The 15,860-nt window shown below is 50.0% G+C and overlaps 6 protein-coding genes across 6 annotated transcripts; 1 reads left to right on the top strand and 5 right to left on the bottom strand.

Annotated features, from left to right (window-relative positions):
- Positions 1-110: 110 nt before the first annotated feature.
- PG986_006182 (uncharacterized protein) lies at positions 111-1,102 on the top strand (the record flags this gene model as incomplete). Its single annotated transcript, XM_066842404.1, has 2 exons — positions 111-559; positions 619-1,102. 2 exons carry the CDS (start codon positions 111-113, stop codon positions 1,100-1,102), a joined length of 933 nt encoding a protein of 310 aa, XP_066702266.1.
- Positions 1,103-1,736: 634 nt separating this feature from the next.
- PG986_006181 (uncharacterized protein) lies at positions 1,737-2,624 on the bottom strand (the record flags this gene model as incomplete). The annotated part of the gene is made up of 2 exons (XM_066842403.1): positions 1,737-1,979; positions 2,205-2,624. 2 exons carry the CDS (start codon positions 2,622-2,624, stop codon positions 1,737-1,739), a joined length of 663 nt encoding a protein of 220 aa, XP_066702265.1.
- A 1,361-nt stretch (positions 2,625-3,985) lies between these two features.
- PG986_006180 (peptidyl-tRNA hydrolase) lies at positions 3,986-4,633 on the bottom strand (the record flags this gene model as incomplete). Its single annotated transcript, XM_066842402.1, has 1 exon — positions 3,986-4,633. One exon carries the CDS (start codon positions 4,631-4,633, stop codon positions 3,986-3,988), a length of 648 nt encoding a protein of 215 aa, XP_066702264.1.
- Positions 4,634-5,352: 719 nt separating this feature from the next.
- On the bottom strand, positions 5,353-6,793 carry PG986_006179 (uncharacterized protein; the record flags this gene model as incomplete). Its single annotated transcript, XM_066842401.1, has 3 exons — positions 5,353-6,445; positions 6,509-6,570; positions 6,623-6,793. The coding sequence occupies 3 exons, from the start codon at positions 6,791-6,793 to the stop codon at positions 5,353-5,355; spliced, it is 1,326 nt and encodes a 441-aa protein (XP_066702263.1).
- Positions 6,794-7,525: 732 nt separating this feature from the next.
- On the bottom strand, positions 7,526-10,115 carry PG986_006178 (uncharacterized protein; the record flags this gene model as incomplete). The annotated part of the gene is made up of 2 exons (XM_066842400.1): positions 7,526-9,437; positions 9,490-10,115. The coding sequence occupies 2 exons, from the start codon at positions 10,113-10,115 to the stop codon at positions 7,526-7,528; spliced, it is 2,538 nt and encodes an 845-aa protein (XP_066702262.1).
- A 37-nt stretch (positions 10,116-10,152) lies between these two features.
- Positions 10,153-10,778, bottom strand: PG986_006177 (fungal-specific transcription factor domain-containing protein; the record flags this gene model as incomplete). Its single annotated transcript, XM_066842399.1, has 2 exons — positions 10,153-10,336; positions 10,429-10,778. 2 exons carry the CDS (start codon positions 10,776-10,778, stop codon positions 10,153-10,155), a joined length of 534 nt encoding a protein of 177 aa, XP_066702261.1.
- Between the last annotated feature and the right edge of the window lie 5,082 nt (positions 10,779-15,860).

Here is a 15,860-nt window from a genome sequence, read left to right as displayed (position 1 = left end):
CTATTTATACCCAATATCAATTCGACTCGAGCTCGACTTCGATACGAGAGACCAGGAAAGACGAACCAACACGCCTGATTGATTCGCCACGCCCGCAAACCTCCGGCAAGATGTCGCTCACACAATGTCGCTTCTACGAGGAGAAGTACCCGGAGATTGACAGCTTTGTCATGGTCAACGTCAAGCAGATCGCCGATATGGGTGCCTACGTCAAGCTCCTCGAATACGACAACATCGACGGCATGATCCTGCTCTCCGAGCTGTCCCGACGACGTATCCGGAGTATCCAGAAGCTCATCCGGGTCGGTCGCAACGAGGTCGTCGTCGTCCTGCGTGTCGACAAGGAGAAGGGTTACATCGATCTGTCCAAGCGCCGTGTGTCGCCCGAGGATATCGTCAAGTGCGAAGAACGCTACAACAAGTCCAAGATGGTCCACTCCATTATGCGCCACGTCGCCGAGAAGACCCAGGTCCCGATCGAGACCCTCTACGAGACCATCGCATGGCCCCTGAACAAGAAGTTCGGCCACGCTATTGATGCCTTCAAGCTTTCCATCACGTAAGTCTGCGCTTTCCCACATTGTTCATTGCGCAGTGCTGATCAATACCCCACTATAGGAACCCCGAGGTGTGGAATGATATCACCTTCACCAACGACGCCGTTGCCGAGGAGATCAAGTCGTACATTGGCAAGCGCCTGACGCCCCAGCCCACCAAGGTGCGAGCCGACGTGGAGGTCACATGTTTCGGCTACGAGGGCATCGATGCCGTGAAAACGGCTCTGCGAACCGCCGAGGCCCGCAACACCGAGGACAACCTGGTCAAGGTCAAGCTGGTGTCGCCGCCTCTGTATGTCCTTACCAACACATGCCTGGACAAGAACGCCGGTATCGCCCGGTTAGAAGAGGCCATCAACGATATCCGCACCAACATCACCGCCGCCGGTGGTTCGCTGACCGTCAAGATGGAGCCCAAGGCCGTCACCGAGTCCGATGACGCCGAGCTCCAGGCTCTTATGGAGAAGAGGGAGCGCGAGAACGCCGAGGTTAGCGGTGATGAGAGTGTCAGCGAGAGCGACGACAACGTCCCCGGGACCATGTGAGAGGCGGATGCGCCAACCAAGAGCACCGAACTCTGACTGTGGGGAGGAAGAGAAGGTCGGCAGCGCCGGATCGCCCTGCATAAATCTGGATGAGCTGATGACGATACGAAAATTAGAGGCCACACATACATAGCCCGGTTTTGGCCATTTGAGGCCGGGAAGTTAAAAGTGGTGGAACGGGGGTGTCCAAAAGTACTCAGATACAGCATAGGGCGTTAATCAGCGAACTGCATGACCAACAGCTCCAGTGAATCAGGACCATGAGCGTGAGGACATACGAGACCCCTTACACGACAGATCATCAGGAGTTTGCATTTCTAAATTCGGATGTGACACCTACGAAGGTAGGCTTTCGTTTCCTAGGAATAGGACTATACGGTAATGTTGCTCTATCGAATGGGTACATTTCAAGTGAAGGGCACTCAACCCATATTTTTTCATCAGGGTATCCTTGTTGTATATATCACTTGTGGGATCTACCGTCTTTTTACATAACTATATAACTTCCAGTTCCAAGCTCTGGACACTTTTCCCCAAATTCCATCATTATAACTGCTTACGATCACAGCCGCCGAGTCTAGTCTCCATCGACACCTCCTTTTTTATCCCTGTTTCTGTCCCTCTTCACTTTTCTTCAGCATCGCCGCCAGACGTAGTCCCAGCTCTCGACGGCGCTGTCGGCGCCCTTGCCCCCGAAGGACCCGTACCCGCCGCCCTGCAGCGCGGTCCGGAAGTTGACGTTGAGGATGCCGATGTCGCCCGCGGAGCCCGTGCAGGGGCCCCACGCGACGCGGTCCCCGGGGATCGAGCCGTGGGCCGTGGCGATCTGGTCGGTGCGGGAGCCGCCCGTGTTCTTGAGGCTGCCGCGGACGGTGACCTGGAGGGGGAAAAAGCCAATAAAGTTAGGTTTCTGGACATGGCCGCGCACGGAACATGGAAGGATAAATGGAGAAGGTCTTGTAAAGCAGCTGAGACTTGACATTGCCTGGATTCGAAGGCCTTATTCCTCATGATGAAGATTAGGGAGGGGGAGGGGAAAGAGCACGGCTCGACATGGCAACGCAAAGGCCCCAGCACAAGGGGCAACTAAGAAAAAACGTACAGTATTAGCCGCCCCCTGGCTCCAAAACGTAGTAACATAAAAGTCCATCTGCGCCCCCGGATCGAGCACAAGCCGGCCCCGGACGTAAACGTCGCTGACGCCGACCTGCCAGCCCGCGCTCGCGCCGCTGGCCTGGACGTGGACCTCGCAGTTGGCCGTGGACGAGTAGACGTCGGCGCTCGAGACGGCAAAGGCGTTGAGGCGGAACGAGACGTCGTCGAAGCCGTCGCCCGACTTGTCGACGGCGGGCGCGCTCGACGGGCAGCCGTCGCCGCTGTACTGCACCGAGGTGATGTGCGGCAGGGACGAGGGGGCATCGCGGGTGGAGAGGGGGAGTGGTTGCTGTCTCGGGACGATGGCGGCGCCCGAGACTACCGCGGCGGGTAGGAGGAAGAAGATATTCAGGAGGTTGGGGTACATGGTTGTGGTGTGTGTATAATGTTCAGCGTAAAGGACGTATGTAACAAGGGGTATAAGAGCGGTGCGATAAAATGCAACCAGGGTAAGAATGGATATATTATACTGGTTATTATTCTTTCGAGTAAACTATAGAGTCATCACTTGCTATCTTCGCTGTCTAGATGCTCTATAATGCTAAGTCCACTTCGAGCAGGGTGCGAGGATTTATAGACACGCAACAATGCCACCATATAAGACACCTCTCGTTCTCCTCCCCCGCTAGTTTGACGTTATCAGATTGTCGCCACGACACCATGTTCCGTTCGAGCGACCAAGACCATTGCAAGAGGAACGTGGCAGGAGACCTGGCAGTCGTGTTCCAAGGCTAGGTTCGCTGGATATCGCCGCCCAGGCGTCACCGTTCCCGATCAGAAACATAAACAGGCCTGGCTAGAGCAACCTCGCGTTCGCCACCGGCTGGTTTGAGCAATGCGGTTCACCTGGGTTCGGTACTGTACGGAGCTCGCCAGACGGTCGACAGATATCGATATTCTGAGCTAAGGGGTCCTTTTCCAATTTATCCATATTAATTATCCAGCACGCCATGTTACCCGGGCCCGAGAAAGAGCAGCCAGGCCCTCAGCTATGGAGCTTCCCTGCCCCCAATTAGGCGAGTAAAATGCGATCAAGCATTGTAATGATTGGCCGCTTTGGTAGAACGTTCCTTAGCTCTAGGAATAATGTCTAAGATCGTGCAACCGTGGTACGGTTTTGGTCTAGTTGCAGGGGGCTACCGGATAATGAAGAGTATAGTCGACGGGACCCCGGGATGCGGAGGGAGATGCTGATTTGGATGCTGCACGACAGCGGCGCGGCCGACACCATGGACTCGGCCAGACATGGGCGATGTAACACTCAGGGTTCCTCCAAAATTCGAGAAATAGGCCGTCCCAAGCCTGTTGACATGTGGTCTGAAGATCCAGAATCCCATGATAGATTGCTCCTGCATCGTGGTGAGACCGAGTCGTATCCCCAGGGTCAACCCATTGTCTTGTCACGTTCCAGAACGGCCACCTTTAAGCTTATTTCTTCCGCCGGTTCTAGACCGTGTTCGTGGTCCTATTTTTGGATCTTGTGTACCCGAAGAACATGAAGGGAAAACCAATAGCGCTGTCAGGTTTCGAACCTGACTCCTCTCATGTAGTCTCCCCATTCTGGTAGCTGATAACGGGGCCGTCGATTTCCGCATGACCAAACAGGTAAACGATCTATGTTTAGATCATACTCTTGGCTCTTTCCGAAGGTCGATCGTGTGTTGGGTATCGTAAGCACCATGGTGTAAGACTCCGCAACCCGGTCTTCGTCGTAAGCCCACCTCCTCCTCATTTCGCAATCTCCTCCTCGAGGAGCTCCATCAGCTCCTCCGCGCAGCCCTCGAGCTGCTCCCGCTCGCCCTCGGGCAACTGCCCCAGCACGAAAGCCGCGACATCCTCCTTCCTCCGCGTCGACCCCGCCGGCCTCCCGATCCCGAACCCGACCCGCAAAAACCGCCCCTTCTTCGCCGCCAGCCGGCCCCCCAGCCCCGTCGACCGCAGGCTCTGCTGCACCGACTTCAGCCCGTTGTGGCCCTTGGCGCTCGCCGCGCCCCGGCCGAGCCGGAGCTGCCCCGGCGCGAGCTCCATCTCGTCGTGGAGGACGACTAGCGTCGGCCACTCATCCACTGTGGCTGCTGGTGCCGACACAAACTGCCGGTACGCTTTCGCGACGGCGTCCCCGGACTCGTTCATGGAGGCGGGACACTGGCACAGCATGACGTTCACGTGATCCGCGACTTTGCCCTCCGAGATGAGGCTGTTGCCGAACGGCCTGGACCGTCTGAACGCCGGGAATTCGAGGTGGGATTGCAGCGCCTTGAGCAGAATGTGCCCTGCGGAGTGTCGACTTTGGTCGTGAGGCGGCGGGTTGCCCAACGAAACTATGAAGACCGATACGGTGTCTCCTTCGCCATTCTCAAGTCCGTCCGACGACATATTTCTAGGACGGGGTGTTTTGTGTGTTGTAAGCCAAGCGGTCTCCTCGGGTGATTACGTGTAGTTTTTGACGGAGGCAATTGCACGTTATGCACAATGCCTAAAACTCGTTCTTCAACTTGTTGAATCCGTTGGGCCAGAACAAATGAGGGAATCCGGGGAGGTCTAGGTACTTGTATTGATGTTCTACCCATTTTTTGGTGCCTCAACATAGCCAGCCACCTTTCTCCGGCGTATGAGTCAAAGGGCGTGCACGTCATTGCGGCGAGCCTTGAAATATCGTAATCTTACTCAAGCTGAAAGAGACACAAAACAAGCGACGAAGATCTGGCGTTAAATAAGTGGGTTAAGTCGCTAATAATGGAATTGCGATGGCATTTGACAATGAATATCTGCGCTGCGCAGTTGTAGGTGTAAAACAGCAGCTCGTGCAAGTTTTATTTGTGTCAACTTGAAGTCAGTATTAGAAAAATTGCCTACTGATGTATTTGGTAGATTTTTATTTTATCACGCATCCAATACTGAACCACCGAGTCCATCATTCTAATTGTTATCTATAAAAAGCAAACAACCCAATTGCTTCTTTTGACGGGAGATCATCGTAGTTTCAATTAAATCATGCAGACCTGCTATGCTGGTGAAAATACATATTGTACATATTGATTATGTACAAGGCCCAATCCTAATCAACTTGACACCGTCCACCATCGCCGTCCCTCTCAAAACTCCCTCGTCTCCCCCGGGTCGCACGTATCAAACACCCCCTCCTCCGCAATGCCCCGCCGCTTGAGCGCCTCCCTGAGCAGCCGGGGCGGCTCCTTCACGTCCTCGGCCGTGAGGGCCCAGGTGCCGTGGTGGATGGCCATGGCCCGTTTGCATTTCGTGTCGCGGAAGATCTCGACCGCGTCGTGCGGGTTGCAGTGCATGTGCGAGAAGATGTGGCGCGGCGCGTACGCCCCGATGGGGATGAGGCCCAGGTCGAACGGCCCCCGCAGCGCGCCGATCTGCCCGAACTGCGGCGACACCGGCAAAGCGGCGTACTCGGGCCCGTAGTCGTCGGCGCCCTCGGCCACCTTGGGAACCGAGCGGTACCCCGTGTCGCCGCCGAACCAGACCGACTTGGTCGTCTCGGGCGTGGGCCCCGACGACACGGCCCAGGAACACCAGAGCGTGTTCATCTGGTCCAGGATGCCGCGGCCGGAGCGATGCTGGCACGGCAGACAAGAGAAGCGGGCGCTTATGGGCGCCGGCGCCGGCGTGGTCGAGGAGGCAGTAGCTGGAGAAGGAGAAGGTGCCGCAGAGGTGGCGGCACCCTTGGCCTTCTCATCTGTGTTGGGAGCTGGCGAGGAGGACTTAGGGGTTAGGGTGAGTTCGACATCCTGCCACCAGTCCATCTCGGTTACGTTTTCGATGCCGCTTTGATGGAACCACTTGGCCAGGCCCAGCCCGACGAAGAAGTGCGCGTCGGGGTGGTTGTTCTGGATGCTCTTCACGGTCGGGTAGGACAGGTGATCATAGTGACTATGCGAGACCACGACGGCGTCAATATGCGGCAAGGCCGAGACGTCGCACGGCGGCGGCGTAAAGCGCTTCGGGGGTAGCCACTGGAAAGGCGCGCAGCAGTCCTCAAATACCGGGTCGAAAAGCACGCGCAGGCCGGATGGGAACTCGACGTAGTAGCAGGCATGGCCCAGCCAGGTTGCGCGAAGCTTGTCCGAACCCGTGCGCGACGGCAGGAGTTCGGGTTTCACGACATTGAGCTGCATCCCGGTGGTGTCTGCCAGCAAGCGGCCGCCCGAGAGCCGGTGTTCGCTGTAGTCTCGATTAGACCTGCTGGTCGGGGCCAAGAAGAGCTCTTTGGAAGTCGGGACTTACATCATCCATTTGAACATCTGGAAAGGACCGGGCTCGTTGCATGAGGCGTGCGGATTCGTGAACTTGGTCGTCTCACCACGTCGATTCTTAACGTGGTGCGCCTTTTGCGTCTACATCCTCCGGCGTGGGTGACAAGCTCGAAGGCTTCGTCAAGTTGGTGGAGTAGGCTGCCATTGGAATAACGGCGGCGCCGGCAAAGGCTACAGATGCCCTTTTGGTGGCAATCTTGGGGTCTCTAGGAGCTTGGAAGCCTCGGCGAGGGAGGTGACGGAATCGAAAACGCATGGGTGAAGAACAAGAGGTCTGCTATGACAATCAAAGGAAAGGGAGATGGGCGGAATCATAAGGTTTTAAGATGCAAGTGTGGTGTGACATTCCTGTGCCCCTTTCGGAGCATCATATGTAAATACATAGACTGCCCGTGATAAATGGGGATGGTGGAATGCGCCGCTCCGATCAAAGCCACAGTCGCAGCTCGGTCAACAGCCCTATAGACAGTCCAACTCAAGTCTAGACTGCATGAACGGATCCTACAATACAGCGCTATCTAACGACCTAGGCTACCTATCGTTTGCTCTTAAAATTACGCAAGCGAGTGCAACCTACTGGTACTTCAGACGTCGAGATGCTTGTACGCGGGCCGGAACTCAGAGTTGGGCCGACTCTCACCTTGTCGGACCCGAGCCCCATTAATCCACGATGGTGCACGTCACCACAGCAGATTCGGACTTCACGGAGATAACGGTCGCTTGAGCTTCGACGTACACGGACTTGACCAGAACCACACAAACATCTTCAATCATTAGATATTGGCATTATCGACGTCTCTCGGCATTGGACACGAGAGCCTCGAATGGGTATATAGCAAGAAGTGGTGTCAAACATAAGAAGCGCGCCATGAAATCATGAAGAGTAACCCGTCGTTCAGTGTCCATATTTATATGCCAACCCAAAACTCTTTCCCTTCCTTCCTCCAGGCACATCATGTTCTTATTCAAATTACTAAATCGTCATCGTTCAGGAGACGCTCATGCCGTTGTTGAGCTGGATGCAGTTGTTCAATAATGTGGCGCCTTCATGCAGCAGTTCCCATCGCGTCAGTTCGAAGGCCTCCTTCAAAATCATGAGCATGGCGCTGTTTTTGTTGACTCCCTTGGTCAACTTGAGCTCCTCAGGAGATGACACCGAGCCCAATCGCTGCAGATATTCTCTCATGTGGTCCAGCCGCTCCTTCGGAGACGAGGGCATCGGTGCACTAGTACATGGTCCTTCAAGGGCATATCCATAGCACCATACCACGAGACCAGCAAAATACAATACCCAGGGCCGATTCAGGAGAACATCATCCCGGGCCGAGTAAGGCAGATACTTCCTGCCATGGTCCTCAGAGGCTGGCGAGTCTGCACTGTTGGAGAGAAGCACCGAACACAGGAACTTCAGAGCGTAAAAGGTAGCGTCACGGGCTTTCGCTGAGGGTGCCCAGTTGTCCTTCATCCTTCGCTGAGCACTGTTCAAGTCTTGGGTGCCAATAGTCCGACCCAGAAGACGTTTGGCTCGGGCAAAGATCTGGCAGTCGACGACGTCCACGTGCATGGCCATGTGCGCCAGATGGTGCAAGACAGTCCGGCTCTCGAATACCACGTTGGCCTCACTGTGCTTTTCGTAACTATACGGATCCGACGCGGCTTCGTTGCGCTGCAAGGACTTATCGAAGTCCGTTTTCCACGAGTCGAAAGCTCGGGTAAGTGTCGACCGCCACTTGTCGCGACCGCCTAGAGCCTGTGGGAGGTTTCCTCCCAGCGAGGTGACTTGCAGGTCGCGCTGGTTCATGTGCCAGCTTACACTCAACAAACCGGCCATGAGTATCTGCCTTCCAAACGAGTTGGTCTGCACCTCGTGTCCACCGAGAGTTCGTTTCAGCCCCTCCAGGAACGACAGAGGCTTGACTCCATTTGACATCAAGTTTGCTTCGATGCGGTTGACCTCCAGCCCGCTTGTTGCTTTCCATAGCTGTTCATCGCATGGCAATGGAAGCCGCATCTCATGCGCTACCATGACAGTCGAATGTCCGAACATAGTTGCATGGGTCGAGTCAATAAGGAACGCAGCAAAGGCCGCCCTCCGGGTTGCTTCGTTTGTAATCCAGTGGTTCCACCATTCATCAGGGGTGTGCGCCATGCCAGAAGTTGACGAATGTCTCGACCCGTTCAGTCCTTGTTTGTCGTCTCGGGGGTTAGGGGGCGAGTCGAGTGCCGATTTACCTATCAACGATCTGCCTCTCCGCATCAGCGTGATGGTCGTGGCATGGTGAATGTGGGCTCGCTCATGCAGCTCTCTTGTTGAATACAGCTTCTCGTAGAGCTCGAGCAGGATGAGTGTCTGGAAAACCCATAGCTTGGCAGGCGGGCGGAAATTCGCATTCATGAATATTTCCCACCTGAGGTGCCATGCCAGGAAATTCGAGAGCTCTGCTCCTGCTCTAGTAACGCTTTGGCTGTGAGATCTGTCTAAACACGAAGCTCCAATCGCCATAACTGCGATTAACAGCAACGTGTCTGTTTTATCCGGGGAGAAGCTTGGCTTGTGCAGGATCGGGATCTGGTCACTGAAATGAAGCCAGTATGACCCGATGTAAGCTTGCATCATCTTACGGCTCAGCATGTGGCGCTCATTGCTGCGGTCGCCGTCGAGTATGTTGTCTCTCTGCCGCTCAACGGGAGCGTGGTGGTTCTCCTGGAAGCGCTCTTTGATGAAATCGAAAATTTCTTGACTCTTTTCCTCAGACAACAACGATTCCGGCAAGTTTTGATCAAGTAGGTTGGTTACAGACATGATTTGCTGTGGTTGGTGTGATGGCGGGAAGTAACCAACTGACGCACCATCATTGCCATAGTATGTCATGCCATATGGTGTCTGGTAATTGCCGTAGCTACCATATAGAGTCAGTACAACATCTTAATTATTGGCAATGTACAACGAACTTTGCGTGTTGCCCCTGAGGCACCACTGGGCTCATCGACGGAGACCCCTCAGCCCCCATTGTCTGGGTGTTGAACAAATAGGATATGAAGTCTTCTGTCATCGATATGTAGGGAGACTTATTTGATACCCCGTCCGTCCCGAAGACTGGGATTGTCGTTTGGTTCGTCATCTGATCCAGTAGCACCATTTCACCCGAAGTGTGCGGTGGGTGGTCGTTGTATTCGCCTGATGTGGCCGGTGCATATGACTGGCCTGTTTCCCTAGGGCCGTTCGCTGATGCAGATGAGAAATCTGACGGGGGGAGAGAGAAAGGCGGGAAGTTTTGTTGGGTAACGTATGGCACGGTGGACGACGACTGAGGCGTGTTGGCATGGTGACTGGAATAACTTCCGTGTTGTGTCGAAACAGGCGACAGGACCCCATAAGGACCCACGTTCGTTTGAACTGTAGGTCGCATTGGACCTGGTGACGAGTGGTAGCTGTGTCGCTGGCCGTTCGTATAGTTAGCGTCATGTTGCATGTAACCATCCATTCCATTGGAAGATGGGTTGTGAGGATACGTATTCGGTGGCGTGGCTGAAATCGGGGTATACTGAGCATCCTTCTGCGAGTGGTGGTACGGCATATGGCTGCTTCGACCTTGCCCGTAGCCAGTCCCGGGCCTATTGGACTCGGGGGAGTCTGGGTGAGAAGTAAAAAGGCTGCCTGCTGTTGTCTGCCGGGCTGGAAAACTTGTTCAATGAATCTTTGCGACTAAGGGCTGATCCTTTCGCCGTATGCCGATCTCGATGTCTATTGCAGAGGTCTAGACGAACAAATTCGCGGTTGCAGTCCGGGAAGTCGCATCTGTATATCATCTTGGGCGTGTGATTAAGTTGATGGCGATAGCTTCATCGGTGTCAGTCCTCTCTCTACAAAAAAGCTTTGGGTATGCCTACAGATGCTCAGCTCTTGAATAGCTTTTTCCGCATCCATCATGGGGACACTCAAATTTCTTATCCAAGCCTTTCCGACTCCGCCTCCGTTTCCTCGAAGGTCCGCCGTCTGTGGAAGAGTTCTCATGCTTGGTGTCAGCATCACCGTCGGCGTCTTGGTCGTGGTCATCTGTTATAATCCTCATGTCTTGCTCGGGAGAATGCGTCTGAATTCTACCCACATCCGCCTTTTCCTCCCTCTTAACACACCTCGAAGGTGACAACCTTTGCATTTGCGTCATGATTGAAGGACGCTGCGACACAGCTATGGAGGGTTTGATGTCGCCTGGCTGTACTGCGAATATCGTAGTCATGGTCCAACTATGGAAGGCACAGCCACTGATGATGCTGGGAAGTTTGGAGTGGTGGTGTCTGTCTGATCTGCAAGGCGCAAAGGTGTTATATGTGCGTATAAAGAGGCCGACTGACCGGCAGCACGACCAGGTCCACGACGAGATCGAGGTCTTGGATCGGAGCTTTTTTTGCTGCAGAGGAGCACAATACTTGTACTGTTACGGAGGTACAGACAGACGGTTGGTCACACAGCTGTCCAGGGTATTGTTGGCTGTGAACCGCCACGGCGAGAAATGATCGAGCTTCCGGTTGTTGATTTTCTATGACCGCCGAGGGCGCCAATTGTTGTTGCGTATTCGAACCTTTGAGAAGCCTCACCCGAGCAAAATGGCCGGGTCTGATCAACACATGGCCGGCAGATAGAGAGAGAGAAGGCGCGCCGAAGTGATGATGGTAGTTGGCGGTTAGTTACGGCAAGGCAACTGGATTTGGGGGGCGATCCTGAGCAAAACTACGACAATGTGGTTGATAGCACACTAATTTTGGTTGGTACTTGTCTGGCTTAAGTTGTGTTAGATGAGTGTAATCGTGATGCCCCTCTGAAGAATAGTGTATCGGAGGGGCAGAGATTCGGACTGGGTGCGAGTATAAGAGAGATCCATGGATGTCATCGGCTTCAGCCTGTACATATCACAGGTAATTCCAGGCGAACAAGCGGGGGTGTGTGATGCAGAAGCACACAACATGGGAGGACTTGAGAAAAGGGCGTGACACTGGAACGGGACGGCCAGGCTCGAATTATTGCGGTTTCTGGAGGGAGAAAGGCATGCATGGGGGGAATATGGACAGGGACAACTTGGGCCAGGCATTGAACAAATTAGCAAGATGGGGGCGTGTTGTACGCAGGGGTTCCGCAGATATACCTGGTTCCAGGCTGGGCAATTGATGCGCACGTTGACTTCGGAAGCCACCACTTTGAGGGGACTCGAGATGAGGGTGTGTGGGTGTGGGTGTGATGAGCGGGAACCTCTTCCTTGAGAAGCAACAAATACGCAGAATGACACTTCGCCCGGTCCACGCTGCATCCGCCCCCTCTCGCACGCGTGCCTGAGATGCTTTGAGTAGAAATAAATGCTCATACGTACCTTGCCGCGACAAGTTAAATATAGCTGGGCTGACCCAAGCGATAGTTGGATCTAAGGGCGTAGCAGATCTACCCGCGAAACAGAAAGCTTTCGGGTACACAAAGCACACACCAGGCTAGGCAAGTAGGTTGGTGTTGATGATTTGAAGCTAGTGAAGATTTGGCTGCGATGTGTGGGAAAAAAAAACGGTCAAGCCAAGACGAATGGGTTGTTGTTGTTGAAAAGGCAAACAAACAACGACAATTACACCTCTTCAACGAGCAATCGGAGCCGGTGACAGTTCAAGGTCGTTGGTTCAGGCAGGTAGGTAGGCTGGCAATGGCAATGCTATGTGTGTGAATGTAGGTTTCCGAATGGGATTGTCTGTCGTTCTGCTCGGTAAGCCCTTCTTTTTTTTTCCCCTTCGCGCGCGGATGGGGGTTTGGTCTGGCTGGGCCTGGGTCTGGGTCTGGAAACATTAGATACGGGGACTGAATCTGGGGATGGCGGGCCAGGCGGACGTGGGGGAGCTTGGGATCTTAAGTATTATGGCGCGAGCACGACCGTATATTTTGGCGGAACCCCAGTGTCCCCACGAGCCGATGGGGGTCCCAGGTTTAGAATTCTAGCTGGGGACGGGCAGACGAGGTAGGGGGGTGCGGCAAGGAAGAGGTGGACATGGATGCATGTACAGCATTAAGGATGGGGGTGTGTTATTTTAGGACGGGCGTCCCATTGACCAAATCCAGGTAGTAGTCGATTGATGGAAATAGAAGGTCAAGATGCCTGAAATAAGTACATGTATGTACGTGCCAGGAGGTAAGTAAGATAAGGCCACGCAAGGAAAATCAAAACTCGAATGGTGAACATTGCCATGATCACCTTGCACTGCCTTTATATATGCACATGTATACATATATAACTATATACTTTACTTACTCGTATGTACATATGGGCATTGGTGTAGATACCTATGCTAAGCTCGTTGTTGTTGTTATTGTCTGGTAATGCCTCTCTCTCTGCCTGCTTATGCAAGCATTGCGGAGGTCTCCAGGAGGCTGGACAGTCGCCCACGCTGTTGAATCCCGTACGTTTGATTAGTACGAGTAGGTAGGCGGGATAGGACCATGTTTGAGTAAGATGATATTCGATTGGGCTTGCCGTGGCTGATTCTAGCGCACCTCAGATCATCTTGGACGTTTGACAGCTGGACAGCTAGGTATCCAGGTAGGTAGGTAGCCGATCGACTCGATATGGATGGGTAGAGTGAAATATTACTTCGCCAGGTTTTGTTTTATAGGCCAAGGTACCCCAGGCAGATCGCAGTGCACCTCGTCAAGGTCGCTCCACTACTAGACCGACACTAGTCGCGCATTTTGCTGCCATAGACGGACCTCCCTTGCTCCCCCAGAACCGCCCTCTGGGTGACTTACAATTGCCTTCTATGTAGGTCCCAGCTCCACTATTGCGGTGAAAACCGCTGGTAGCTAGCGCTGGGGAAGGATACAGGATCGCTTCTTGTATCCATGAGATGTATGTTTCGTTGAGCATATAAGAGCATAGAAGAAACACCAACGGATTCCTTCTCACCTCTTGCGCGTTCTCTGGGCCAGAGAGGTCGAACTTCGGAGAACGGTTGCCTGCGGTGAGACGATTTTTGGAAATGCAACCTCCATCATTGACCACGGCAGACACATAGTAGCAGATGGTCAACATCGGAAGGCGGGAGGTATATCAAATACAAGCCGTCTGTCCCTGACCTTGCGCAAAGGCATGTACCATAGGTAGTAACCGTGCGCACCCCTCAATGCAACGCACCCCCTACTGCAATAACCTAATCGGCCCTTTTAACGTAGAATCGATGTATTACCACCACACTTTATTAATTAATTAAATAATAATAACGTAGTATATTTAATTAATTAAAGTTAAAATGTATGTATTATATTATTTATATTAATATTTTTTATTTCTAAGGCTATTTTTCGAGCTATTATATTGGTTTTACTTTATTAACGTTAAATAGTTTAATTAAGTTTCTTTTAAGCTTTAATAATATTCGGTAACTTATAAAATATTTTATTTAAGTTCGATTAAACCTTCGTACGTATATTAAGACGTAGAGCCTTTATTTCTTACTTTAATCGAGTAATTTTCTATTAGTAAAACGTTAATTTTAAGCGGTGTTTATCGATAGCGCGTCTAGCTTTTAAGAATAAGTTTCGAGCTGCCCGGTTAAATCGTATACCCTTTTACTTTTCTATCTTTTTAAGCCGATTATTAAATTTAATGGATTTCTTTAATATAAACTATATCGATAAAGTTTTATTATTACTATCGGTAATTTTTTCTTTCGAATTAAGAGGGTATAAAAGTCTCGATTCGTTATTTAACACCTAGCTCGAATTAAAGGGGTATATATTAATCTTTTTCTAATTAAATTTAATATTATATTTAAAAAGGGCTTTCTTAAAGGTTACCTTATAGTATATAAAGAACTTCTTTTTATACACTAGTGTTATTACTAGTATATTTCCGAGCTTTTTAGTCTCTTTTAAGAAATATACCTTTAAAGGGTCGAAAGGGTTAATATTACAGGGTTATAGCTTATTAAAGTAGTGCGCCGGTAAATATAAAAGGAAAACTTTATTAATATACGCTGTTTATATAAAGTGCTCGTTTATATACGTTTTATAGCTATTTAAAATAAAGAGGCGTTATTTATTATTATATAGCTTAGTTTTTAATAAATATACCTCTTTTAATCACCTCTTTATTATAATAATATTACTTTAGCTATTAATAATAGTAATATACTTTTACTCGACCACTTTTTTATTAAACTATTACTTTTAAACCGACTCACTATTAAATATAACTACCGTAATAAGCTATCGGCTAAGTGTAACGAACGCTATCTAGGTTTTAAAGGAAACTTAGTAAGACGTATTAAGGTTTATATTTAATAATACGAGAGAGTATTTAAACGTGCGATAAAAGTTTATTCCTATCGATATAATATGTAATAACTGTAAAAATAAAGTAATTAAGGTGCGTAGACTTAAAGGGATTTATAATAGGGTTATTAAGGCTGTTTACCTTATTAATAGGTTAAATTAATGTTTAAATTAATTATTAAAGTAGAGAGTGTTTATATAAAATATATAGGGAATATTTATTATTATATATTTAATTTCTTTTGTATTAATTTCTTTAAATTTCGGGGATTTCGTAGTTTTCGCGAAATTTTATTAAGCTAGCTTTTTAGCTTTTACCGCGATCCCGAGAATTGTTATGCTTATTTTATTTTTACGTAATTAATATTATTTTACTATAGCTTATCTTTTTTTAATTGTTCTGTTTATATTATTTAATTCGTACTGTTTAATTAGTAGTGTTAATTACTATCGTAGTTAGTTTTATTAATTAATAAGGTTATAATAATTAGTAGGGTTTCGCTAATTAGTGGGGTTTCGTTAACTAATAAGGCTTTAAATTATATTAAGTTTTTATATAGAGGTTCGAGGTATCGTAGGACCGTGCTATAAGGTGGGTTTTAAGCCGTATAACTAGGTTAAATTATAATATTATCCTTTTCCTTTTATTTGTTTTGTCCCTAAAATAGTTTAGTCGTTATAAATATTTACGGGTTACTGTTATGCTAAGATTTTATGAGTTCTTTTTTTTTTTTACTTTTATTATAATATATGCTTATTATATTGTTTAATCGTGTTAAAAAACGTTGTATATTTAAATAATTTAAGATGGAAAAGTTTCGTACTTATAATTTTTTTATTTAGGCTATTTTTTAAAGTTTTATTAAAATGCCGGACGGTTATTTTTATTGTATTCGTTATAGTTTTACTTATCGGTTTTTATTAAACGATTATTTTTAATGTGGTAAATACGTTTTTAATTATTAGTTTAGGTGTAATATAGGCTTTTCGATTAAGGTGTTAATAAACACCGCCTTTTAAT

Source organism: Apiospora aurea, assembly GCF_038362705.1.
Source record: "Apiospora aurea strain CBS 24483 chromosome Unknown utg000004l_segment0_segment0, whole genome shotgun sequence".
Taxonomy (NCBI): domain Eukaryota; kingdom Fungi; phylum Ascomycota; class Sordariomycetes; order Amphisphaeriales; family Apiosporaceae; genus Apiospora; species Apiospora aurea.
This window is presented reverse-complemented; position numbering and strand designations above follow the sequence as displayed.